The sequence below is a fragment of the Pyrgilauda ruficollis genome, unplaced genomic scaffold (genome assembly GCF_017590135.1).
Source record: "Pyrgilauda ruficollis isolate IOZ18807 unplaced genomic scaffold, ASM1759013v1 scaffold35, whole genome shotgun sequence".
Taxonomy (NCBI): Eukaryota; Metazoa; Chordata; class Aves; order Passeriformes; family Passeridae; genus Pyrgilauda; species Pyrgilauda ruficollis.
Window position 1 is genome coordinate 765143 of NW_024524934.1, and position 26273 is coordinate 791415.

General features: G+C 44.1%; 1 protein-coding gene across 1 annotated transcript; it reads right to left on the minus strand.

The window, feature by feature from the left end:
* Positions 1 to 23174: 23174 nt before the first annotated feature.
* On the minus strand, positions 23175 to 24320 carry FOXQ1 (forkhead box Q1). The gene has a single exon (XM_041475531.1). The coding sequence runs from the start codon at positions 24318 to 24320 to the stop codon at positions 23349 to 23351; it is 972 nt and encodes a 323-aa protein (XP_041331465.1). The 3' UTR covers positions 23175 to 23348.
* Positions 24321 to 26273: the final 1953 nt, after the last annotated feature.

Below are 26273 nucleotides of genomic sequence, written 5' to 3' on the forward strand. Positions count from 1 at the left end.
TCTATATTTTTGTAATTATATTATTGCCAGCTACTGTGGGACAATTGACAAATAACATCTGGTCACAAAGCCTGTTCAGGGTGATGGAAAAATCACTACAGCAGCAATTAAAATGCTGAGAGCCAAAGAATAAAACAGCATGCAGCAATCAAATGAAACAGAGCATACTCTACAGTCAACAGTTTTTCTCCCTCAGTTTTAAATACAGCAGTGCCAGTCCTGGTTTTAACAGACACAGACTCACTGCTTTCTCAAGTGGTTCCTGCAGACTCTCCTGACACATTAAACTAACCAGGACTTTTGCATCAAATCCTGTTTGATCCTAGATGGGGCTTCATGCTTTTGTTCCCTTTCTGGGTTTAATTCTTTGTTGTCCCTCTTTTCTTGATTTGCTTCTCCTTTTTTTTTTTTTTTTTTTTTTTTTTTTTTTTTTAAGAGTCTGAATGGGGAGTGGAAAGGGGGCAGTGAAAATTGCTTTCAGTTTGTCTTATTTCTGAACACCTTATGTATATGCTTAATTTATAATTTAGCAGATAACTTTTGCATAAAAATAAATATCTCACAATTACCCCATACATATATATAATTCTATGTGTAGCACATATGAAGAAACATGAGTGAATGTTTACAACTCAAGCCATATGATTTTTTCAGTTTACAGGAACTGTTTAAAAGATGTGTTCAATAGCTGAGGTGTATACATCAGTAGAATGATTACCTTTAAACTTTTGAAACAATATTTCAGCAACAATTTCCTTGTCTACAACTTTACAAGGCTGTAAATAGCCCCTGTGAGCATAATGAATTCTGACATCATAGGCCAGGGTTCTTATACACAGCAGGTTTTCCAGAACTTTTATGAGCAAGTTACACCTTGAGGCAAAACTAAACCCCCCAGCTTCTATTATAAATGTTACAATAAAATGTTCCTTTGACTTTTCCTAGAGCTCAATGTTCTGTCTTTCTTCCCGTTCCAAGTCATTCTTTCTGTGCTGTGCACGGATTCGATACATGAAAAATATGTTTTGCTGCAGACATATTGGATATTAGGTATGGTTACAAGGTGTTTTTTATGGCTAGGCTTGCAGGACCAATGTAACAAGGTGATAAAGAACAAAATCTCTTGCTCTTACAATACTGTACTCAAGGCTGTTGCTATTCCTACATGAACCACGTGTGGTGATTTTATTTATCCAAGCGCCGGGTGTAACAAAGTTCCAACATGTCACAAGCAAGGACTGGGAGGAGAAAGAGCCAAACGATTTTTTCAAAACATTGAGTAGAGACAGGCTTGCAATGAACCTATTCTGTGTAGCCTGACTGTGTTTCTCTTCACCCCCAGTGCTGTGGTGAGCCCACCTAACAGCGCTGTTCTAGGCTCCTTCATATTCCACCACAAAGCTGATGCAGCTGTAAAAGTCTTTCTCCTCAGTTTTCCCACAGTAAGTCCAGGCTCTAAAAGCAGAAACAAATCAAACTAGATATATAAACTAGATATTAAGCTGATACAAGCAATCTTCTTTTAATCACTAGAGCCACTCCCAGCACCTAAAAGTGAAGTGATCTTGGTTCAAGAAAATAAAGAAACACCCCTTCTGTCCTCTGCATTGTCACTGGGCAAGCCACTTGCATCTACATTTCTGAGCAGTAGACTAGCTAAAGGGTGGGAACAGTTGAATTAGCCAAGAAAACACTTCAAAAGATGCAAGCAGACATTATTCCTAGGTGAAAAATGCAAATGGTAGTGCATCCTCACTGTGTAACATCCCTTCCCAACCCTTCCTTTACAGAAAGGATCTCTTGACAGCGTGACCAACACCTGACTGTGCACAGGAAAAAGAAACCTAGGCAAGGTGAACTGAAGGTATTTATACAATCAGCTGCTTACTGAATGTGCGGTGCTGTCAAACGGCCATGCAAACAACTCCCATTCCTACTTTTGACCCTAGTTTCCCCTTCACTTTCAATTCTGTGTCTGCAATTACATTTATGAATGACCAAAATCCACACTAAGACTATATATCTAAGGCAGTGTGCTTGGTTTGCACACTCCCTCTGTGCCTTCAGATTGTAAAGCTGTGGACGATGTGGAGCTTCTTTTTCTTTGATCTGTGGAAAAGCAGAGTTCTCAGGTAAGAGGATCAAGGCAAGTGGAGGCAGCACCACTTATCTAGTGCTGCTAGGACAGGAAAATTCACTTCAAATCTCTGTCAGAAAACAGTTTTTTTAGAAAGCTGATACTCTTCTCCTTTTACAGACTCATCAGACGAAGATCAAAATGATGACAGAGTTTTCCTTGGCTTATTTCCTATGGCAGCAAAGCATCTTCCCAGCGTTGCCCCTCCGCCTCCTCAGCACACTGTAAGTTTCATTGTTGCTGAAGTAGGTTATCTAGAGGTCAGTAGGCTAACAGGGTGTTTGGATTTCCTAAAATTGTGCCTGTCCTTAAACGTGGCAAAGGGGATTGTTTACCCACACACTCCCTCTGAGCCTGGACCGCACACTGAAAGCCGCATACAATGCTGCTATTTCTGCTCCCCTGCTCCCTACCCCCTCCCTGTAGGTATTTCGGCTTTCTGTGGGGGGGCTCATTAAGGTTCATAAAACACAGTAAAGGACCTGGCTGGAGACACTTGTAATTCTACAGGTCCACCATGTGGGATATGCAATAAAAAAAATTGCATAGCTGGAAAGAGATGTCCTCAATAAAAGGTTTAATTGAAAGCAGCCCTGATGGTCAAAGTGGTATCAAGAGGAAGGAACTGCCATGACACTAAGGTTTGAATTTGTTTCCTCTGACACTGACTTCCTGTATGGCTTTGAGCAGCAAGGCACTTAATTTCTTCAGAGCTCTGTTTCCTACCCATAAAACAGGGATAAGAAGATTGTTTTTATTTTATTGCATTTTATCTTACCTATTTGGACTGTGAGTCCTTCAGCACAGAACCTATCTCTAGCTAGCTAACAGTATCCATGTGGATGGCTGTTTAAGGTGCCAGCATTACACTGTCAAAATACAGACAATACCTCTGTTCTCTTCTGCTATTTTGTGGTTCAAGAGGGTTTTATTATGAAGTGCAGGAGTGAGTGTTACATTCTGCTCTTCTTCCTTGACCAGTAAAAACGCCCCTTTGCAAGAGTTCACTTGAATTATTCAGGGCCCTTTTGGGTCTTCATTAAGAACTACATTATTCCTATTTACTCCAATGTACTTCCACTGAGATAATTTCACTGTCTTCACAGGTATTTTACCTTCTGTTTTTTCTCAATAAAAATACACTCATAAAAGAATTACCCAATTAATATTCTAAACTGGAAATTTTCCAGTAATGTCAACAGCTTTGGACAGAGTATGAGAAACAAGGAAGAACCTCCAACAATATTTTTTTTTTTACTTCTAAAGTAGTGATAATCATAAAAAAGTCCTGGTTCTGGTTGAAGTGAGTGACATTTCTATGGCTTTTTGCTTTTCCTAAACACAATATTCAAACTCAATCTTAGCTTTGGCTGCTGTTCACTGAAAATACAGCATAGCACAAACACTTAGTACTCCTACTACATTTTCTTGCCCATTTGTGTCATGCATATAATGTTAGAAATCACACATTACTTTGAGATTGACACTCAAACATTATTGTTAAAAAGGCCTTAGGTGCATAGTGAAATTTTGGGCCAGAAGAGGACAGTTTTGGAGAGGCTGAAAAATCACACAGATTTTGAAAACATCTATGTCTAGCTTAAGGGCTGGACATAAAGTTAAGGAGCTCTTATTGGAATATTAAAACATATATAATAAACTGAGCTTATGAGGTTCACATAATTGTGTCTTTTTGTCATGGCTTCATATTGTCTCCCTCCTTCCATGCATGCCTGGCACTCATCCTGGAAACCACCACTGGGGTGAGCAGCAAGTAGTGTGAGGGATCCATCTACACATAGAAAAAGTAATAGAAAAATGACAAAGTAGAAGCCATTCCAATAGCTAATGACCACCACATCACTTTCAGTTGTGCTCGTTTCAGACAGCTGCAGGAGAGACACCATGGCACTAGGAATTGCACTGGGAACAAGGGACCTAACATCCACCCCAAACCCATGCTTGTACAGATATGAGAGACCACTTGAAGGATGATGGCCGTCACCTGCCTGCTGTTCTGAGGGAATGTAAGGCCAGGCTGAGTGCATGCAAATGCTCTGAGTCTGAGCAGCACAGTTCTTTTCAATATACTGCTGATTAAGGCAACCATAAAAACGAGGGTGGCCCACAGGCTGGGCTAGTGGTCACAACTGGGTGTTCTTTGTGGTTTGCAAACAGGCAAGTTGCTGTAGTACTTGCTATGTGTTTTTTAGACCCACCAAATATCTGATGAGTAGCTGTAGTGTAAGTTGTTCCAATCCTCTTTGGGTAACCTGGGACAGACAAAAGAAAAAAGCAGTTGTCATCTTTAGCAGAAAGTGATTTGATGTATGCTTGAACCTTATTGTTGTGTGGTTTTGTAACACATGGGTTAGTTCTTGGTATCTCTGAAGTTAAAGTTGTGTGATTCTTTATTGATATACTGTCAGTTAAAAGTAATTGAGGCAGAGGGTGTGGATAAGACAAGTTGTCATTTTGTATGTGAGCCTGTGAAAGACTTTTTCTAGAAGAAAAGGCAGAAGGTGCCATGAGTGCAATGTCTAAAATATTGAGAGATGAGAGATCATTGGTGGTCAGAGGTTGTTTTTGATCAGTGGCAGGCTTCAGAAGGGCATAGAAATGGTCCTCAGACTGCTTCCCCTGTTGCTCTGTGCAGTAGGAAGTACTTAAGTCAGAGACATCATGGGAAGATGAATTGTGATGGTGTTTCTCTGACTGCTTTTTCTTATGTCAGTGCAGAGGAGCCACAGCCAGTGTGACCCTACCCAAATGGGAAATAAGTTTGGGGCTTGGGAGAGTCACAGCTCCTGCTCTTGTAAGTAGAGAGTCAGGCAGGAACAGGTAAGTGCCAGAGGGGAGTGTGTGTCTGAGCAAAGGGACAAGATAGAGTCTCTCTGTGTCTGCTGATCATGAACGTTTTGTGCTCTGAGAAAGAAGAAATAAAAAATGATGTCCAGTTAGTTAAGCAGGGAGAAAGCATTTCTTGACAGAAGACAGAACTAGGCTTGAAAAGACTTTTGGTAGGAGTCCACAGCTAAATGAGTATCCTGACACCTGTTGGGGGTAGAATGAGAGGCCTTATAAAAGCCATCACAGAAACAGAACTGAGAATAATAAGGCAGTGAACTGAGCTCTTGGGATCTCTCTACACTAATACTAATGGTATGGCAATTAAAAAAGTTATCCAAAGCATTAGACCACAGCCAAAGATAAGTTATAACAGATATTGTAGAAACTTGGGAGATGGGTCCTATGACTGCTATATCAGAATGAATTACCATGGAAGGGAGACAGGGAAACAAAGGAGAGAGATTGCAGTACATGCCAAGAATTTCATACTTTCTCCAGAGAAGTAGAGATGAGTACCTAGTTTACTGGATGCTTCTGGGAAATAGAAGTAAATATCTATGAGATTTCTGAGGTCAAAAAGCTGAATGGAGGAGTTAGAGTAGAGTAACTATTGGAAAGACTTAAAAGGCAGGTCATGGTGGCGTTTTATTAAAATATATAACAGGACAAAACTAATCAAAATTTTGGAGAGTACTGAGAACATTTAACTGTAGGAATGTGGAGAAAGCAATAAAAGATGTTATTTCTGGCTTTTATTTGAAGAAGCTGACAAAGGATCTGAAGTTCTGAGGTAATTTAAGTGAAGAGGATCATCTGAAATGGTTTAAAAATGGTAGTGGTAAAGTACCTGAGCTCCAAGGAGAGGAATATGTTCAAATAATGGAGGGGGACAATAGACTTGAAAAAACTGCCTGCACCAGGCTGCCTGCTGGGACTTTAACAAGGTATCTGTCTGCTAAATCAAAGAAGGTAATGAGTGTCAGCTGATTTGGTCCCCACTTATTTGTTCTTTTTCAGTCCCAAGTCTCTATTTCTCTCTTATGCTCCCAGTTCTGCATAAAATTACATTAATTGTCCATCAACTTGAGGTTTTTAGAATTTCTCATGCACATAAACATCCATGGATAAGTATTCTACAAATAACCTTCACCAAGTCCTTCAATTATTGAGAAGGGTGGGGTTGAGGGGGGGAAAGAGGAAATGACAGGTAAATCATATTTCCTTCTCGTTATGAACACAGCCTAAATAATTTATTTGTGTCTACTTAACACATAACCCATTGAAGTGACTTCAGAAGATCCTCTAGTCTCTCACTGCCGGTGTGCTGTCCTCTGGGAGTGGAGAACAGAGGAGTATCCAGGTGTGTCCTGGTGTTATCTTAAAACACACCTGCAGGCTGCAGTGTTGCCTTGGTTATCTGCACACCTTCACAGAGGTTCTGCTTTGTTTTTATTCTTAATGGTATACTAATCACCAGTTGTAGAAACTGGTGAAACTGGAGTCAAGAGAAAGCCAGCAAACTGGCTCCAAACTAAGACAATGCTGGTTAGATGTTTTGATGTCACTCAGGCTAATGGGGGAAAAAGAATGATGTGAGTGTTTTGTCAGTTCTCATAGTAATGTGTCTGTTCCTACCAAGCAGGATCTAAGAGACACAAGGTCTGTAAGGGTTGTTGATGTTCCTGTTGAAAGCTAAACCCATCTTGGCTTAAAGTGCTTTTTCCTACAAGTACCTACAGATTCCCTCATACTAAAAGATGTTTAGCTTTGTGTCCAAGAAGTAATATCAAATTCTGTCTTATTTGAAAGCATGTGTCTCAAGAATAGAATGAGGGCCAAATATGTTCTGTAGGAATAGTGCCTCCTTTTTTAAAGGATGGATGGTAGAAAAGGGAAAGTTTTGAATCTGAGATTCTTCAGTCTGTGTAGAAAAGGGTTAATGTGTCTAGGGGTAGTTGCTGAAGAACATGGAAGACTGAATATCTTGGGAAAGGTCAATTGACCCAATTATCACTTGGACAGTGGGAAGAGAAGAATATGCTCTTCATTGGGGGTTGTGTGGGTGTGAAGTTTTTTGTTCTGATCCTTGATTGCAAAGTGACTTTGTCTAGTGCACGGCACAGGTGTCACACTTGCTGGATCAGATTTAGACATCACAGAAACAGAAGATGGGGCATCTCCAGTGCCTCTATGGAGTCCTTGGTAGATTCAGTCCCACTCCCGACATAAGTCAAGGCATGCAGACCAGCACCTCCTTGTGCTACAGGTCTCTGCTCTGCTCAGTGAGAATCAAAAGGATTTAGAAATGGAGTTTGGATGCTTTGGTGGGACCCTTGGCTGCAAGGATCAGCACCATGAATTCTTCTATCTAGAAAGCAATTAACAACAGGAAAATGTGTCCCACTGAGAGTTACCCACTGTAGTGTTGACCTGATTAAATTGCCAGTCTGTGTGGAAAGGCAAAATGTATGTTGGAGCATTGGGCATCTTTTGGTTGATGCCAAGCTTAGGCTTGTAAACTATACTGAGAGAGCTGTGGGCTAAAGGAGAAGTTATGAATCTGGAGAGACCAAGGGTGCTCTGTTGATCCTGACTGGTGTCGCTGTCAGACAGGGATCTGGAGATGTGGATGTTGCAAATGAGTTAGAGGCACAGAAACCAAGTAAAGTCTCAGGTTAGTCTGCCTACAGGGGCTGTCCTGCTCAGCTGCAAGGAGACTTCTCTGGGAGCTATTAAACTTTTTCTTTTTTTCTGTAACAAAAAAAAGCATCTAGAATCTGCAAGTCTCACTTATTGGTGGTTAAGTTTTTAGGAAAATTTAGCAATTAACAAAACTTGGCCTTCTCTACATTCACCCCAGTATTCAAGACTCTGTAGATTTCTGTTGTATTCTGAGGTGATTTTTCTTCCCCCACTCATTGACTCTGGGTTAATTATGTTTAACTACTGCAAAGCAACACTTCCACAGCAAGATATTTTTGAGCCTCATCCTGCAGATTGTTACCCATCAAGTAAATTCAAAGTCTTTGTTTTGCTTTTTATGAAGAAGTCTTATATTTTCTAGGTCAATATATATGACTGTATGTAAGAGAATTTTTTTTCTCATAGTATTTCCCCACTGAGTTGTCTCAGTGGGGAAATACTCTCCACAGTCCTTAAGTCTGGAGGAAGGGAACAAGTAGAGTCCTCACCTGCAGCTTTACATATAAACTGTCTCACTAGTGTCTGCTCTTACCTGAAAGGACTTCCTGATGGATAGAGCTAGGCTTACAGCTAAGGACTCCATTTCCATGCTGCAGATGTAATTTTCCTGTTATAACAGTACAGCTGGTCATGTGTTTTGTATTTTTCTTGATGTAAAAGTGCCTAAGAATAGATATATCCACTTGTATCTGAACTGCTCCAGATGCTTCCTGCAACTCTTGTTAGGGCTGTTTGCATAGGTCAACATTTCCAGAAATGAAATACCTAGAAAGCATTCAAATCTGTATTTGGGAATCTGAATAGGTGGCCAGCTTCTTTTTTTTTTTTTTTTTTTTTTTTTTTTTCCTTTCCTCCTCCTCTGGAAGGATGTAAAACAGATGCTACCATCACTAAAATCAGTGCCAGCTCTGACAAGAACATATGTCCACTTCAATTTCCTTTACAGTCCTTGTCCCTTAGTTCCATAGAAGCAGAAAAGGGAACAACATGGAAAACACTCAATGTCTGATCCAAAGCATGTTGAAATGTATGCAAATCACTGTCATGGGCTTTGGATCAGGTCCTAAGTAAACTAATTCTTGGATTGTCACCTCTGGTCATAATGACCCTTTGTTTTGCCTTTTTATTGATAAATGATTATGTTATAAAAAGCCTTATGTAATTTCTGGCATGGTTAGGCATCATAAGCAAGGTGTGTAATCTTAGAAATGCTCTAGCTAGTTTCTTGGGTTGTGTAACAAATAATTATGGAATCTCGCTGAGTCTTGCTTTATTATTATACAGCTTCAGGCTCTTACCCCTAGTGGCTTTATGTGCTTGTTAATATTTAAGCTATCTTGTAGCTTGGGTAATTTGTAATGAGTTTTTTTTGTTGTTGTTGTTATTGAAGCAAGTATTAAACAAAAGTAGTTGTTGGAGGAAAGGGGGAGAAGTGTGATGGATGATTTGTTCTTCTGAAAAATGCTCTTCCTTGTTTTAACACCTTTTGGCTCATTCACAGATACAAATATGAACTAGAAAGCTCTTCCAAAACCTTCCTTGTGTGCTTCTCTAGCTAATCAGGAACACACAGCACTGTACTTCTCAGCAGATTGGGCAGTAGTGAGCACTAAGTTTTGATATAAAGAATACTTTGGTATAAAATAAAGATCACTCTTAAAGATTATGGTTTTGCCTACTAAGTCTAAAGCTCTAGACAAAGACTATTAAAACAGAGGAGGGCTTCTGACTGCAGAAAGTATCCAGGCTCATAGAAAGGATGGAGAGAATTTGGTCAACCTTTGCTGTGAAGAAGTGGGCAAGATAGCTCTTGTCCCTGATGATTTTGCACCATCCTGCTTAATCATGAACTCTTCCTTTGACAGCTCTAGTCAAAACCCAAGAACTTTCTAGTTACGTATTCAAGACATCTGTGATCTATCTTCAGGGTCAGAAGAACAGATCAAAACCAGAAAAGTTTCGTGGAGAATTGGAGTTGAGCTTTGGCAGGCCAGAGCTTCTGCTTATATATGTGGTAGACAAAGCTTCAAGAATGGAATGTGCAGCTATGAAAGATCCTGGTATGGATGGAATGGTGGGGGACTGCCTGGAGGGAGTTCAAGCATGACTTATTGTTAACCTTGCTCTCCCCCAGCTTTTGTGGACTTCACAGAGACCTGAGGACAGCACGAGCTGCATGGTCTGCATGCTCCTTGATCAAAGGCAAAGGGACAGAGCTAGACAGCCCAATACTGATGACACAGACAGGTCCAATCCTCCCTGCCAAAGCTGAAGTGTGTCTGGCTTTTTGAAAGAGAACAGTTTTAATGGTGGGGAAAAAAAGCTTCAGTGTAGGTAACACTTGCCACACAGAAGTGCTGCTTTGATTTTCCTAATGAGAAACAAAAGTCCAGATTGAGCTGCAATTGGAGAAAACAGTAGCAACCAGTACAGGTATTTTGTCCATGATTATCAGTTCACTTGTGTTTGCATCATATGGGTCCTTGGTATACTCAGCTCCCAAATCCTGTCTGTGGTTGCAGACCTCCCAGCCCTGAACCTTTGCCAACAACCTCTACTTCTCAAATCAAGGTACAATAAAGATAGAATAAGGTTCACATGTATGATCAGGATGAGAGATGAATTTATCAAAACTGTTCAAGAGATTTCTTGTAAGGGGATTTAATGCAAGTCTGAAGTTATGAGTGAAGAGCTTTTGGGCAATGGTTGCAAATTTCTCCCAGATGGCAGCTACAGTTAATCCTGTGGCCTGTTATCAGGAAGCACTTTGTAACAAAGTAGCAAGAGGTCCTTCCTTCACATGACACAAAACTGACTGAAATTGAACTGGGAAAAAATTGGAATGGGCTCAAGAAGTGACAGGACAGATTTGCTACAGAAAAGTTTTTCAGAGCTATTAAGCTCTGAAAAAAATCCTGTTTTGATTTAGGAACACCCTCATCTTTATGTAGAATTAGGAAATGCGTGGGACTATGTTTACCTGCTGTTGATCATTCCCTAAGCTAGAGAGAATAGGTGTACTGGAGACAGGACCTTGGGCTAACCAAAGTTTCTCATTGATATAGGACTGGCATATTTTTGGACATATCTGAAGGGATTTTGGAACTACACAGCTTCCTATGAAAACATGTATGACAATTCTCACAATCGAGCTTGGTGTTCCATATGACGTTTTCCCACCAATTACAGGTCAGTTGGAAAGCTCTATACAGGTTGGTTGTAAATTTGGGCTTTTAGTAAGGCATATTTCAGCTGCATGGAATGTGCTGGAGTTCTCCAGGACAGAGCATCCAGAGAAAAGCTAATTCACCTGGCAGGTCATGCTGGTGGTAGTCCAGCAAGCCTGTCCACCCTGCTTGGGTCTTTCAGCATCCCAACCAGGAGCAGGCTGGGAGATGTTGCCAGAACCCACGGGTTCAAGTGAAGCATGTGGTCCCCTGAGGGGATGAACAGTGCAGTCACCCGTGCCACTTGTGGTGCAGGTGCATGCTACTGTCCAGAAGGACACATTCCCTTGCTTGCCCACATCAACAGCATGAATCCCCTCTCCCCTGTAGCGTGTGGGTCTTTCTCTGATTGCAGAATAAGGAACTGGCTCTGCAAGTCTTTTTTTTCATACAAAACCTTTATTTTTTCATGCTCCCATTTACATTAGTGAAACTTGGAGTTTTAAAACTTTTTTTTTTTTTTTTCTAGCTTTGAGCTCTGTGTTCATAGTGCAAATATGGCCACATTTAACCCATATTTCTACTCTGTCATATTACACAGCTGTTCACCAAGACAAACTTGTTATTTCAGTAAATGCCAATATATATTTATCTCTGCAGCCATAAAAATGTTATGCTTTCTATTTCATATAAGTGTAAATGGTGGTTTGCCAAATAATTGAGAGTTTTACTTGTAGATAGTATTTTGATGTATTATTCAGATTGTGTATTGATGGGCCCTTTGTTATTACTTTTATCAGATGATATTTAAAAAAAAAGTTGGTTTTTTTTCTCCTTATTTTGTCTGGAATTACTAAGTAAAGTAGGTACTGGATTAAATAGAGCAAATGAAAAGTAGTACTATGTTTGCCACCGTTGATCAGGTCTCTGAAAAAGAAACCAACGTTGAAAAGTGAATAATTTCAAATAGGATGTTTTTTCCCCTTCCTGACTGAACATCAGATTCTGGTTTTGTTCTCATTATAACTTTATTTTAATTAAAAAAAAAAAATTCTAGTTAAATATTTAGTTTTTCCTGTATGTTCAGTCTGCAGAACTAATAGAGCAAGGAGAGAGCCTTGTGCAAGCAAGGCCACCAGTCAAGCTTCTCTACCAGTCTGTACATCTAAACACCTCAGAGTTCAGGTATGTTTTCAGCCTGATATGGCTGATCAACACCGTATAGTTATCACGCATCAGTGCAGCTTGAACAGTAGTTGAGTTTACATGATAGAAAATGATGATAACATATCTATGCATTGATGGGCAGAAGGGAACCCCCAGGGCTCAGAGCTATACATGGTGATAAGAGTGTTTAGGTTGGAAGCTTATAAACCTCTAGACTTGTGACTGATATGGTGTCAGGCAGAGCTGCAGCAAGGCCTTCAGGAGACTGACTTGTTTCCTCCTCCTTTCCCAGGCTCCATCCAGTTGCTGCTGTGTTTGGCAGTTGATTGTCCTGAGAGGCAGCAGGGGTTGCAGGGCTTGGACAAAGCTTCTATCTCTGCAGACATCCTGTGGAGTAGTTTTAGTTGGAGCATGAATCCATGACCCTCTGGACCTCAGGATTGTCTCCAAGGTCCTAGTTCTCGTGGATGTGGGAGCAGCTTCCCTCTGCTTTGTTAAAGGATGATGTGTCCTTGTCCGTGAGTATCTGACTAACTCCTGCCTATCATGACCCTCCCTGAAGAATTAGTGTGTATTTTGAAGGCTTAAGCGGTTTTGTTCTGCCCATAAGGGGATGTGCCCCTGCACGACCTGGTCTGTCAGACATTCCAGGTGTTGCTCATTGATTTCACCTCCCACTGGAGTAAAAATTCTTCTATCTATGGTAAGGTGGTACTGCATGTACTTCTGGGTGGCACTGTATGTGGAATTCTCTGTTCCATGCTGAGCACCTCAGAAGAACTGGATGCAGCCTGGCCCATGGTAAGCTCAGCACCCTGAAAGCCCTCAGGTTCCTCCCAACTTACTGCCATAAGGTTGTGGCCATAAGGCTCTTTGAAATTAGTTGAATATCCAGGAAAACAGTTACGGTGCAAGTGATCCTTCTGTTCAGCATCTTAAACTCAAATTTGCTGTTATAAGGCAAGTTTAAAGAAATGCAACAGAGAAATATGAAAGTATATAATTATCAGGAGAAATTTAATTTTAGAATTTTTTGGTTTTATGCCAAAATAAGCTTCTTGCTCAAAACAGAGTTTGATGTCAATGTTTGAGCCTTCTAATTTGAACACCTATTTGGCCATTTAATAACGCAGGGGACAAAAAATACCCCTTCATGCCTCTGGTTGCTCAATTTGGCTGGGGTTTCCCATTACCTTCTTTCCCAGACTATTTATAGAATAGCAATTAAGATTAATGTATAGCTGCTCACATTTACTTCCTGGCTCAGCTGGGTTTTGAGCCACTCCCAATAAGAGCTGAGTGACTGAGATATTTAATGTCCATGAGAACTCCTGCTGAAATCAGCTGGAGCCATCTGTCATCCAGGTAGATATGTGCATGTCTGGAAAATAAAATGACCTTTTTTGCTTTTTTCACCATTGTGAAATGAAATTTTGAGGCTGAAGTCAAATAGAATGTGCTTCTCAGTCAATCTATGGAAATATGTTTTCAGTTTCTCTCAGCCTACTCTTGTCATTGAATGGGAAATTTATCAAATAAATAGAAGTGAGCTCACTATGTGCACCCAATCCTAATCCAGCCCTTTTGAGGGGAAATAGCCATACAATTCAACCATCTTACAATTGTTATGAAGTGATGAAATGCAGTGATTGGTGAGGTTTTCTTCTGCCTGCAAGCTTTTGTGGCTAGGATGTGACTGGGGACAATTGTGCAGGCATGGTCTGAGGGCTGTATGTGCCACTTAGAGGAATGTACTCTAGCAATAAGTGCACAACGCCAAAGTTCTTTTCGTGATGGAGATCCCTGTGATAGTCCTGTGCTGCACTTTGTGTAGTGGTGGCTGATAGATCCAGGCTATTGGCACAATCCCTGATCATAGGATGTTACTTGCTGGCCTTGTGTCAGGGGATGTGGATGGATGGTGCTTACAAAAGCAGCCAACCAAAATAAATTGAACTCAAGCAGTGTTCAATCCTGTTTTGCAAGCAATTAAATAAGAATGAATATGATGATATGGTTTTGTCAGCCCTCATCACATCTGGGAGACCTGTAGGCACCAGCCTGTTAAGCCAGACTTCTTGATCTGGTAAGGAAGAGCAGAACTGTGCCAAAGGGAAGGGTCCCACGGCTTAGATTATTATCTGAGTTAGATTCAAGTCTGGGTGCCTGTGACTCCTCAGAAATTGCAAAACCTCATTTCTTAAAGGATACTATGACAGTGTGCAAGTCGACAAGAGCCCTGCTTTTCCATTACAGTGTCCACAGTGTTAGAATGGATTCTGGTAAAGTAACACAACTGTCTGTGCTGCTGATGAAGCTAACTACCAGAAGTACTCTAAATAAAAAAAAAATCTTCACTTACAACAGATTTCTATATATCCTGATATCAAGTTGGCTAAAAAGAAATTAAAGACTTTAGTTCTCCCATGTACGTGCGCATCTATAATACTGTCACTTAAATATTTAAAACATGCATTCTTTTCCAGAGGTTTTTATTCACACTTAGAATAAACCACCTGACTTCCACTGAATCAGAGCCCCGAAAACAATTTTTCTTTTAGTTCCACAAGACAGTTTCCTTTCCACAACAACTAGTTATATTGGATGGTGCAGCAATCCTATAGGAAGAGGAGGAGTGTGGTCCTTTAAGTTAAATAGTTCACTATGGTGATACGTGCATTGAATTAAAAGGTGCTAAAATAATGGTGAACACTGGTCCATTTTAAAAATTTATTTGCTTTAAGATGTTTTATTGTGGGGGCTTTTATTAATGTAGTATGTATAAATGTGAAAATAATTACTAATTACTGATACCACACTGTGACCTGAATAAAAAGGTTTTTATGGCATCTTAGAGTAAGACAGTAAACTACAGCTTTGGCTAATTAGCACAAGTAATAGCCCTAGAACTATATTCCATGCTCTTCTCTGTTGTACAGATTTACTCCTCCAACTAGCAGGCCTTTGGCAGCACTGCAGTGCTCACAAACTCATGGGCGACCTGACTGACTTCCAGCTGCTTCAGCTATTTCCTAGTTTGAGTCATCTCCACCCTGTAGGAAACCTCAGCATAATTCCTCAACATTTAAATCAAGCTGTGAAAATTTACACCTTTCACTTCTTTTCACACAGATGATCTCTTGGTCTTGAGATTTCAGTTGGGCAAGGAACAAAAAGGTGTCTAACATAAATTTTCCTGATGCAAACATTAATTAAAGTTTGGGTAATCTTACAGTCCCTGCTCTGGTTGTTTGTAGTGGAGAGGAAGATATTATAACAACAAGATGATGATATATGTTGATTGTGTCGAGTCACCTGCTCAGATTTGAATTTCTCATCTGTGGTGCTAGAAATAATAACACAAAGAGGATATTCTCCCTTGCATCCACTGGTAACAGCATGGGATAGGGGAAACTTTTTCCCAGCAAAGAATAAAACCAATCTTCTTTGTATGGAATAAAGAAATGGGGAGCAGTACCTAGTTCCTGTGGAACAGGAAAATTCTAACCTGAATTCTCCTTGGGAGCTCTGACATGTGTTTTATCTTGTTAGCTGTGGAAGACCCAAGAAAAATTTCCCAATTTCCTTGGGAAATGGCACGAGCAGTGCTATACTGTAATTTGGCCAAGGTCTCAGCAGTGACTTTGCTACAGGATGAACAGGCTTTGATTTAGGAGCTCTGACCAGACAAAATACATTTTATATGCTTTTTCTTCCCAATTTAGGATCTGGAAGGAGAGATGATGTCTGTTAGAGACCTGGGGCAAAGTACTCTTAGCAGAGGATGCTGAGGCATCAGAAAAGTCAACGGCAAGTTCTGTCATTTTGTACCCGGTTAGATTCAAGGGCAAAATTGTTTCTGTTTCCTTAAGGATAGCTTTGGATAAGGGCAAGCAAGACAAGGGAGCAGAGGGAAGTGAAAGGGGAAGGCTGTTTCTCTGACTGAACAAGGTTGTTGAAATGTTACACTGAAGTGTTTTTTTTTTGATGGTTATTGCTGAGAAGGTTGAGTAACTGCAGTCTGTCGTCTGTTGTCATGTGTGAACCTGGCTGCTTTGAATATAATTTAAAACTTTTGTCCTTTTTTAACCTGCTTCTTCTGGAGCTGGGGGGCATGGGAAGAGCCTGATATGACTCCAGGTATTGTGACACAGAAAGCTATGCCTTCGCCATGTTCTTGCAATTAGTCAGAAAGAGATGATCCAGAGAAGTTCAGAGAAACACAGAAATGACTTGGGGGCTTCCTGGATTGACTTACGAGGAAAGAATTGGGAAAGTTGCTGCTGTACATCTGTAAAGTTCTGCTAAATGATTAATGGGGAATGTGATGATAACATACAACTAATTGCGGCTTGTGTATGCCAAAGCAAGGGGAATTACTCTGGTGTTGTATGAGGATGAGTATACTGAGCACTTACCACTGTATTCAAGGTGGCTCTGTGAAGCACCCAGAGCAACAGCAGTTGCTTGCTGGTGAAAGAGAACTGCATAATACTCTTGTTTTAGCAATAATACTAAAAATCTGCTGTCACCTGGTTATGCAACTTAACTAGTCTCACAAAGAAAACCATATCTTTGTGGGGTTTCTTCTTCATTGCTTAGGATGCTCTAAATATAGCTACTAAATAATGCCTTGTTTCAGAAATTACTAGAAATAAACTGAAAGAAACTGTGCTGGAGGGATAGTAACTGGGTGATTCCAGAAGATGTTCCTATCCACATTTTTATACATTCTTATTAGAAATCTAGTGAAGCTATTTCTGTAGTAAAATGCTGTGATTTTAAACAGTAAATGCAGTGGAAGGAACTGAAATGGACAGTTTGGTGTCGTATGTCTGGTTTGAAAGACCATAGGTAATCTGTGAGGTTTTACAGAAATTTGTCTTTTAAAAAATTTAAGCTTGACAACTTCTACTTGGAATGTTGAAGTTCATCTGTCTGTTTGTAACAGCTACTGAATAAAGTAAGAGGCCAGGAAAATGGAGTCCCAGGTTTCTGCTGAAACATTGAGATCTTTAAGACAGGTAACTTAAAGATCTAACAAATAAAAAATGAATTTCACAGAAGCAGTCTTGTTGAAGAATCCTCTCAGTAAAGTATTCTGGGGTATCTCACGGACCCCAGAGTGCCTGTAGTTAAGCCAAATTTGGCTCAGGTATTTTATTCATTAACACTATTTCTCTACAGTGGACTAAAAATATTTTAGCAATATTAAGGATAAACAAGAAGTGTACTATTTATGTGAAGCGTTACTAGCTGACTGTCAGATGTTATTGGAATTATATTCCAGTACCAAATTATGACTTAAAATAACAACAGCAATTCAAACACAGCTAAAATAAACCCATTGGACCCTAAACCAGCTAAATTATACTTATTAAAACATTTATGAACACATACTGCATATAAACATGTGTTCCGTGAATAGTTATGATCAGGAAGCAACTACAGTGGAATTTGGAAAACTAGGTGTTGGCCTATTTTTCCTGTTTTTTCCCCTCTTACATGTTTTTTCTACCTTGGGATCCTGGGTCCCACATTCTCAGCTCAAGACTTTGTACTGAGGACTAGAGATGTATTGCTCCATCTTGGATATTCTCTGCAATTAAGGAGGGGAAAGAACCCACAAAAAACATTGCTTTTCCCCACAGCAGAGGAGACTATTAGTGTGCCATGCTGCTTGAAAGAGCTCTAACATTTTGAAACAGGTCGTAACAAAGAAAACAATAGCATGGTGCAAGAGCACAAATGTGTAATGACTGTGTTCTCTCAATCCTTCCTCATACTCTCCCCCTCTGGCCCTGGAACAGAGGACAAAGGCCTAGTCCATCCAGATATGTAGAGGTACAACTTCCTGAACAGCAATGTTTAGCTCCTATGCAGGGCTGGAGACTACGTGAATTAGTAGCTTTCTGAAGCTGTCAATAGATAACCTGAAAAATTACCATTAATATGTTTGGATGCTTAGATGGGACTAGGTGTTCTGTAGCCATTTGTCTGATTTATGATAGGGTATTTGTACTCCATAGATATCTTCTCTGAAGCTGGTTTTGAGACTTCTGAGAGTCAATGAAGGAAATTTAGTCAAGAGGAAAATATTTCCTCTTCAGGATGTAAACGAAAGATGGATCTATATTCACCCCATCATTAAAGAGCTACTGTAGTGCTCAGCAAAGTTGCAACAAGCGCTATTGCCAAAATCACAACTTAGTGCCTCGAATTTGGCTGGAGGTGGATTTCAGCTTTGTTTTTGTCTACTTCAGACTTAAAAGGCAAAAAGCCTGGCACAACAAAAGGACTGACTCTCTTGCCTGTTATTAAAAGAAACACCTCCCCCAGCCCAGTGAGGAGTTGTGCAAAATGTGGGCTTTGGTTAGAAGCACTACCTTTCTGTGTAGGGCTGTGGTTGTTCTCCTTGCTCTTGTGTAGGAAGTTTCACCTTGGGCTTCTTCAGGCATGGTGTGAAAAATTAAGGCCCTGTGAATGTGAGTCCTTTGTATGTGCCTTTTCTGGGGTGGAATTTCCTATTCTAAGGGTCTTCTGTTCCTGAAACATCCAGCCCTTAAGAATCACCATTTTGAAAAATGGTTTGGGGTAGAAATATCTGCAAATTCCCAAGACAAAAATCCATCCAACTTTTTTCGGTCTTCTTAGCATCTAGTATTATAAAAAGGGCCACAATTTTTTCCTTAGGAGCTTTCACTAAAGAGCTGTGTTGAACTGAGTTTTGTAGCTAGTACTGCTGTGCTGAGCTGGCTGTTGAATAAAATGATTGATTTCAGTGGATTCCTTCCTGAGTAGCATTATGGATACTGACGGGATACTTATGCCATCTTACGTGTGATTTGGAAGGTAAGCTGAAAGCAAATTTCAGGCTTCATCAGATCTGGATGGGAAAATAACAGTCAAAGGACTGTCCTGCTGGCATGCCTCCACTGAGATACAGGAGTTAAATACATTGCCTCCACTATAGAGGAGAATAGGCACAGTATTATTATCCTGTTGCATGGACTCTATGTAATATATGCAAGCTGTTATCTACAGATCGCTTTTGCAAGCTCTTTTCTTCTGTGAGTTCATGTTTGGCAGCCATTAATTCCTCAAGTGCACAAAATTCTGCTTAAACATCTCCTTTGCATTAATTTGGTCTTATTCCATTCAGGAAAGGTCTATGCAGTTCTGCTGCTCACCAGCTTAAAATCTGAAGAGATGTAGGAAAGTGGCTAGGACTAATACTATTAAAGTAACCATTTTAATCACTATCTGCCATAGCTGGGGCAGGATATGAAGAAACTGCCCAAAATAGTTGATGACAATATTTTGATTGGCAGGTATGATTTGTTCCCCCTGCTTTAAAGCAAGTTTATACATTCAAAGCCTGAAAGAGATGAATCAGTTCTAGGGGGGAAAAGTCTGAGGAACAAAATATATTTATTTGGAAAGTGAAATCTCTCCTCAAAAAAGTGCTTAAAACAAGAGCCTGGTCTGAATCTGAATTCACATGCAATTCTGCTTAGACTAGTGTTTCCATTGAAGAAACTGCAGCAGGGTTGGAGCAGCCAGCGTGGGATATTTTCAGGTCCTCTCACACGGTGGTAGACTTGTTTTGCTCCCTGTTCCTCTCAGGCTTTCTTTGCTGTTGACCTAATTTTTGCCTGTGCAGTGTGTAAAAATCCCTCAAGTATCATCACAAACGGCACCCATCCAACAAACACGCTGTGGGTGACGCAGACACTGGTAGGACTGAAAGGCCATGGCGCCAAAGTGTTGGCTCGCCGCTGATGTGTCAAATATCACAAGGCAAAAGGCTTTGTCTCTCTTCTGTCATCCTGATTTATTAGACGTTAAAAAGGACAAAGTACCCAGACATACAAACATCGCTGTTTTGGGAAGGTCTGTGAAATGGTTAATGCGCTTGTTCCGCACAAAAATGTAAAGTGTCGGTTCTCTGATTACCTGCCGCTGGAAAGTGTTTGGACAGGTGCTGTGTTTCACCAGCCGTCTGTCAGAGCTGACAGCTCGGGTTTATGGCTGCGCACCGGGGCCGGCCGGCTCCGCTCCGAGCGCCGGGCTGGGGCTGGGGCTGGGGCTGGGGCCGGTGCCCGCGGCCGCTCTGCCCGCCCGGCGGGGCTGCTGCGGTGCCTCTGCCGTGTGCGGGGCCACAGCACCAGCACAGCGGCTTTTTCCTTCCCGTGCCTTCACTCCCTCGAAGGCAAATCAGCCGGCGTGCTCTGAGAAGTAGCGCGAATGGGACAATTTCTACCCAAAGGTCAAGAGGGGGAAATTCATCTCTTGCCACCTATTAGGAGGATGATGCTCAGGCAGGAGGAGGCGGAGAAGACCCTCCCTACCCTTCAGCAAGCGACAGCCGCACAGCCCCGCCGCCGAGCGGGCTCCGGACAGCAGGCGATACCTGACCCCTGCTCCCATCGCCCCGCACCGGGGACCACTTTAAACCCTCATCCCGACCGTCCGAGGAAATCCAAACAAGGGCTAAGAAAGGACAGCGAGGACACAGATGTCCCTGTTACTGTACTGTTGACATACGTTTCTCGACATATCGAAAAAAAATACAGAATAGAATACTTATTAACAAGGGATATGTCGAACTCTGCGGGCTTTTTTTTTTTTTTTCTTTCTTGTTTAAAAAAAAACTCTATATCATCCTGTTCAACATACGTTTACACACAGTTCATCCTTATTCACACTTAAATCTATCAGATTAAAATACACGCTTGTGGCTATAATAACTAATTCCACTTTCCATCAAGATATTTTTAACATACCCTGAAAGATGACTTTTACAGATGGACAAAAGCAAAAGACACTAGGAGTTGCATGCTAACAGGTCATATGGACTCCTATAAAAAAGAGATGGTAAAATACAAGCCAGAGGAAAGAGCAGATTATGGAAGGGTAGATTAGTATTTGCACAGAGCCTTGAAGGCAGAATGATGTCGAAACAGTGTGTGTGTATATGTGCGTGCGCGTGTGTACATAAAAACCAATTCCTTCAAGGGCTGGATTACTTCATACATTAGTCACTAATCTCTCGCAATGTTCTGATGGATGTTATGGTCTGAGCTTAACGCACCGTGAAATCTGTTTGAGCTGTATTGAAACAAGTCGGTGTTTTCGGCCGCAGATTGTTCTGTTTGAAGCTTTCCTTTCACAACACACCTTTGCTGTTCAGAATAATTTTTGAGAGTAGGGTAGAAGCTAGGATTCAGCAGCTGAATCTCGGCGCTGAGGGAACAAGAGGTTGGTGAGAAACTCCAAGCTCCGAAATAGGTGTAATTAAAAATTCTCCTTGACATCGTTTTTTTTAGGTAACCTGAGCTTACAGAGGACTTAAAGGGGAAGAAACTCGCCGATTTTCATACATTTAAAAGTATTAATTAAAACAAGCAACCGAACAAACGAACCCCGAATGATCATTTCAGCATTTGTATAAACTCTTCGAGTTCGGGGAAGACACTAATTTGTAATTCAGCAGCACGGGCAGTTGGCCTCCCCAACCTTTCTTTTTCCCGACTTAGCCCTTCTGAGGCTTTGCTGATCACTTCTGACAATACAAAATCAGCCTTAACATAACGCCCATCGGGAGAAGGCAACGCGTGCAAACTTTTTATTACCAGCAGATACTTCCCCAGCTCTCACCCCGCTGAGGATTCGCCCGGTGTAAGTGCCACCGGGGATATCTCCACCAGAAGCAACCGGAGCCCGGTTGTGCCAACGACCTTCCTGAAGCGAGTTTTCCTTGGACCGAGAGATGACAACAGGATTACATGTCGCCTGCTGTCCTTCGTGGGAAAAATAACAACCACAACCACAATAACAACAACAGAAAAAAAAAAAAAAAAACCCAAAAAAAAAACGGAGGGGAAGAAAAAAACTGGCAGGCAGATGTACAGTATTTTCACAGGCTGCCCCACGTCAGGTGGTTTGCCTGCAAATCTCTCTGCCTGCAAATCGCCAGCATTTCTGCAGGGCTGAACCCCGGCGAGAAATTCTGATTTGACTCGAGGAATTGCAGAGGACTTTCATACCTGGCGGCAGCCCAAGAGGAGAACTTCTCATCTCCCGTGACTAAAATAAGGCGGGTCCATAGGTGGCACCTCTACCCGCCGGCCGGGATGGGGATGAAAGGGCGGGCAGCCCTGCTGCCCCCGCAGCCCTAGCCAAGCTTCTCGGTCAAGGCTGTCCCACGACAGGCTTCCCTCCCTCACGCCAGCACAGACATCACGCTCTTCTCCTTATTACCGCCTTTATTTAGGGGGCAGCTTTTATTCGGGGAAAAGGAGAAAGGAAAAAAACCGGAAAAACATGATGGCCGAGCGTCAATAAAATGCACACGCACATATATTACATACAAACATAAAAATAAAATACGAAAAAATTTACTCTTCTCTTTCCAGTAGCAATGGTCTTGACCACAAACGTAGAACGCCGGCCAGTACAGGAGACAACGCCTGACATTTCCTTGAGCCCTTTCCCCTCTCCCGCCCCCTCCAATAATTAATTTTAAAAGCTGCACTCTCTTTGTGTTAAAAACACTACTTTTATAAATAATTTAATATCCTCCCTTCCCAGGAAATGCCAGCTGCCGGACAGGAGAAAAGGTTTCTTTTGGCACAGTGATGCATTGCTTTGCAGTACAGACCTACGGCTCCTCAGCAGACCCCGGCCCCCTCCCCTACTCTCTCCCTGCTGTTCCCGGCCCCCGCTCCCTCCTCCCAAGCGCACAGCGCATCCCCCAGCGGCCGCCACCGCGCCCTCCGCGGGGCGCCCCCGCTCTGCTGCCCCAGGCTTCGGTAGCAGGAGATGTGGGGACAAGAGAGGGGCACAGAAAGGAGATGGCGAGGGACTGGCTTAAGTCAAGTAGTCTCAACGAACAGTAAGAAGCACTTGAGGCTCATGGCTATGTCCAAACAGACAGTTGTTTGAATGGGGCGGCGCGGGGTCCTGCCGGCCGCTGCAGGAGGCTCTCGATGGCGAAGGAGCTGGAGAACTTGGCAGCGCCGCCGCCCGCCGGCCTCGCCCCGCCACCCCCCGCCGCTGCCTCCTTGGCGCCCGGCGCGCAGTGGCAGGGCGAGGAGGCGCAGCAGCACCGCGGGGAAGCGCCGGGGGACGCGGCGCCTTTTTTTTTTTTTTTTTTTTGGCTTAAGTTAAACCCACTGTCATTTCACTAAGGCACAGTCACCGAGGCTTTTGCTTGGAGGCTGTGGTCGCCTCTGGAGTTAAAGTGCGGGATCCAGAGCCTCCTCCTTTCCCCCTCCACGCCTCCCCGGGCAGGTCCCTCGCAGGGGAGGAGGGGGGCTCCATTAAGCCAGCGGGGTCTCCACGGCGTACGGCTGGAACGAGGTCGAGCCCCCCGCTGCCGGCGGCAGCGGCCCGGCCAGCCGGAGGGGCCCGTAGACCGGGGAGCCGGACGGCGGCCCCCGCCCGCCCTTGGGGAAGCCGGCGTGGAACAGCGGCGCCCGCGGCCGCTCCGCCAGCGGCGACGCCTCCCCCGGGGCCAGCGCGGGCCGCCCCCCCAGCAGCAGCGGCGGCGGCGGCGATGGCTCCGCCAGCCCGTAGGCGCAGAGCTGCAGGAGGCCCCCGCCGTAGAGGGCGGCGGCGGGCGGGGGCTGCGCGGCAGGTGGGTAGGGCAGCAGCGGGTAGGGGCCGGGCAGCAGGTGCGGGGGCGCGGGCGGCGCCGGCCACAGGAGGCGGGCGTGCGGCGTCGGCGGCGGCGGCGGGGCGGCGCGGCTGAGGCGCTTGCGGCGGCGGCGGAAGACGCCGTCGGCGAAGGTGTACTCGCTGCTGGGGTTCAGCATCCAGTAGTTGTCCTTGCCCCAGGGCCGCGCCGGGTCGCGCAGCACCTTGACGAAGCAGTCGTTGAGGGAGAGGTTGTGGCGCACCGAGTTGCGCCAGCCGGTGTAGGCGCCGCGGAAGAAGGGGAAGCGGCTCATCAGGTAGTCATTGATCTCGGCCAGGGTCAGGCGGCCGCCGGCCGAGTCGCGGATGGCCATGGCGATCAGCGCGATGTAGGAGTAGGGCGGTTTCGGGCGCCGCGTGTAGGGTTTCCCCTTGGCGCTCTCGGCAGGCGGCGGTGGCGGGGGCTGCGGCGTGGGGGGCGGCGGAGGGGGATGCCCCGGCCGCCCGGCCCCGCCGCCCGGGCTGTTGGCCGCGCAGTCACCGTCCGAGCCCAGTTCGCTCTCCGCCGGAGCCGGGGAGAGCGAGCCGCTGCCTTCCTGGTCGCTGCCGGTGCTCAGTTTGTCCTCATAGTGCTGCGAGAACACCTCCAGCTTCATGGCGGCGGCGCCGCCGGCCCCCCCGCACCCCGCGGCTCCGCTGGGCGGGCGCGACCCCCGCCCCTCGGCGCGGCCTCAAGGGAGGCGGGAGGCGGCGAGGTGACCCAGGGGCTTTCTGTCCCCTCGCCGGCTTGGACAGCTCCGCGGCGGCAGGCGCCTGCCTCGGCTCCGCTGGGCGCCCGCCTCAGCCCGCCGGCCCGGGGTCGCTAGCAGAGCCCGGCCCCTTCGCCGTCGGTGGGCGCCGAGGACGGGCTGCGGTGCCCTGCCGCCTGCGGGACTGGGGGATTCCTCCGGGCGTCCACCTCCTTCTTCCCCACTGGGATGCTCGCTCTCCTTTGGCCCCCCTTTTTGTCCTTCTCGCTCTTTACTCTCGCTGCTCCATGGGGCCGAAGGAGAGGGGCGAAGAGGTCCCCGGTGCGAGTGGAGGGCGGGCGGGCGGCTGCCGGAGCCGGCACTTCTCCGTGTCCGACCGGGCTCGGTCCTCCTCGGGGGCGCTGCCGCTGTTACCGATCGGCGCTCCCCGGGCGCGGGGAGAAGCTCTCGAGGGCCGTCGGGGTTAACTCCGCTCTCTCCGGCTTCGACCCCTGTCAGTGCCGGGACGCCGGGCTGGCTCCTCGCTGCGAGGCGGGCAGCAGACGGGTTATTAGGGTTATTAGTGTTATTGTCATTATCTCTCCCTTCCCCTGTGGTTGTGTGTCTCTCCACCACTTTCAGACCAGCCCATTATAACGCCGGCGAGAGGCGGAGCCAGGACAAAGATCTGAAAGGGTGGTGGGTGGAGAAGCAAGGTAGCAAAGGTGGGTATGCCCTAATAAGCCGTATCAGAGCCGTAATTAGCCAAGATGACAGCGAGGTCTTGTTGGAAAGTTATTTTACGAAACTTGTTTGTATTTTCTCCTGCCAGGTCCCTCCCCTTCCCGGGTATTTCGAACGAAGCCGCAGTTCGGTGCGACTAAGCAGAGCCGGCCCGCCTCCCAGGTGTAAAATGCAGAATGACTTATAGGTGGCAGAGCTGAACCTGTTACGTGCAGTGATTTATTTTAATAGCGCCGTATAAAGCAACAAGTTGTAATATGACAGCTCAACAACCTGTTGGAAAATAATACATGGCTTTGCAGTTGTGAATTCCTAATGATTTATGTAGCCTGACAAAACAGTTTCAGTCCTGGTCTCTCTTTCCTTCTGTCATAAGCACACCTGGTGCAGAGGTAGAATGGGAACAGGTAGGCAGTGCTTTGGAGTTTTCTATGAGAGAGTTAGTCAAAGCCTTAACCTCAGTTTTACGTGTGCTACTGTTTCTGTAGTAGCGTGGCTTAAGCTCTTCTGGATGGTGTGTTAGTAACCTCTCTCACAACTGCCACTCTCTAGTAAAATCTTTTATTGTGTAGGTTTTGGGTTCGGGGGTTTTTTTTAATGGTAATTTAACATTTTTAAAATCACTGCGAATCTGTAAATTTCCCATAAAACTTGGGACGATGTATTTTGCAATTTTACCTAGACACTCTTCCTTCTAAAAAAATTAGTCAACCTTTTTGGGTTTGTTTTTAGGTTTAAGTTCTCAGGGTCTTGCCCTCCTTCAGGTTTTTTTTTTTTTTTTCTCCTTCAACATTATGCTAGGTAGAGCAACTCAATAAAGAGAGCTAGCTGGCAGTAGCTTCTCTGAAAGCTCCCTGTTCTGCTCACTGAGAGTCCATTGCAAAATGCCATTTCACTCATACGGCAGTAGCGCTGGCGTCTGCAAAACAATAACAAAAACATCAGCAGAAATCCAGTGTGGTGCTTATGTTTTATTTCTCATATGTATGCTTCGAATTTTGTGTCCTGGAGTAAGAGTTGGATTGCTCCATGTTTTCCAAAAGCAGTCTTTCTAAATCAGACCTTATTTTAGAATAAATACATAGTGCAGAGTCACTCTGGTTAGAACTATTCTACTGTGGTCTGGCTCTCAAGGAG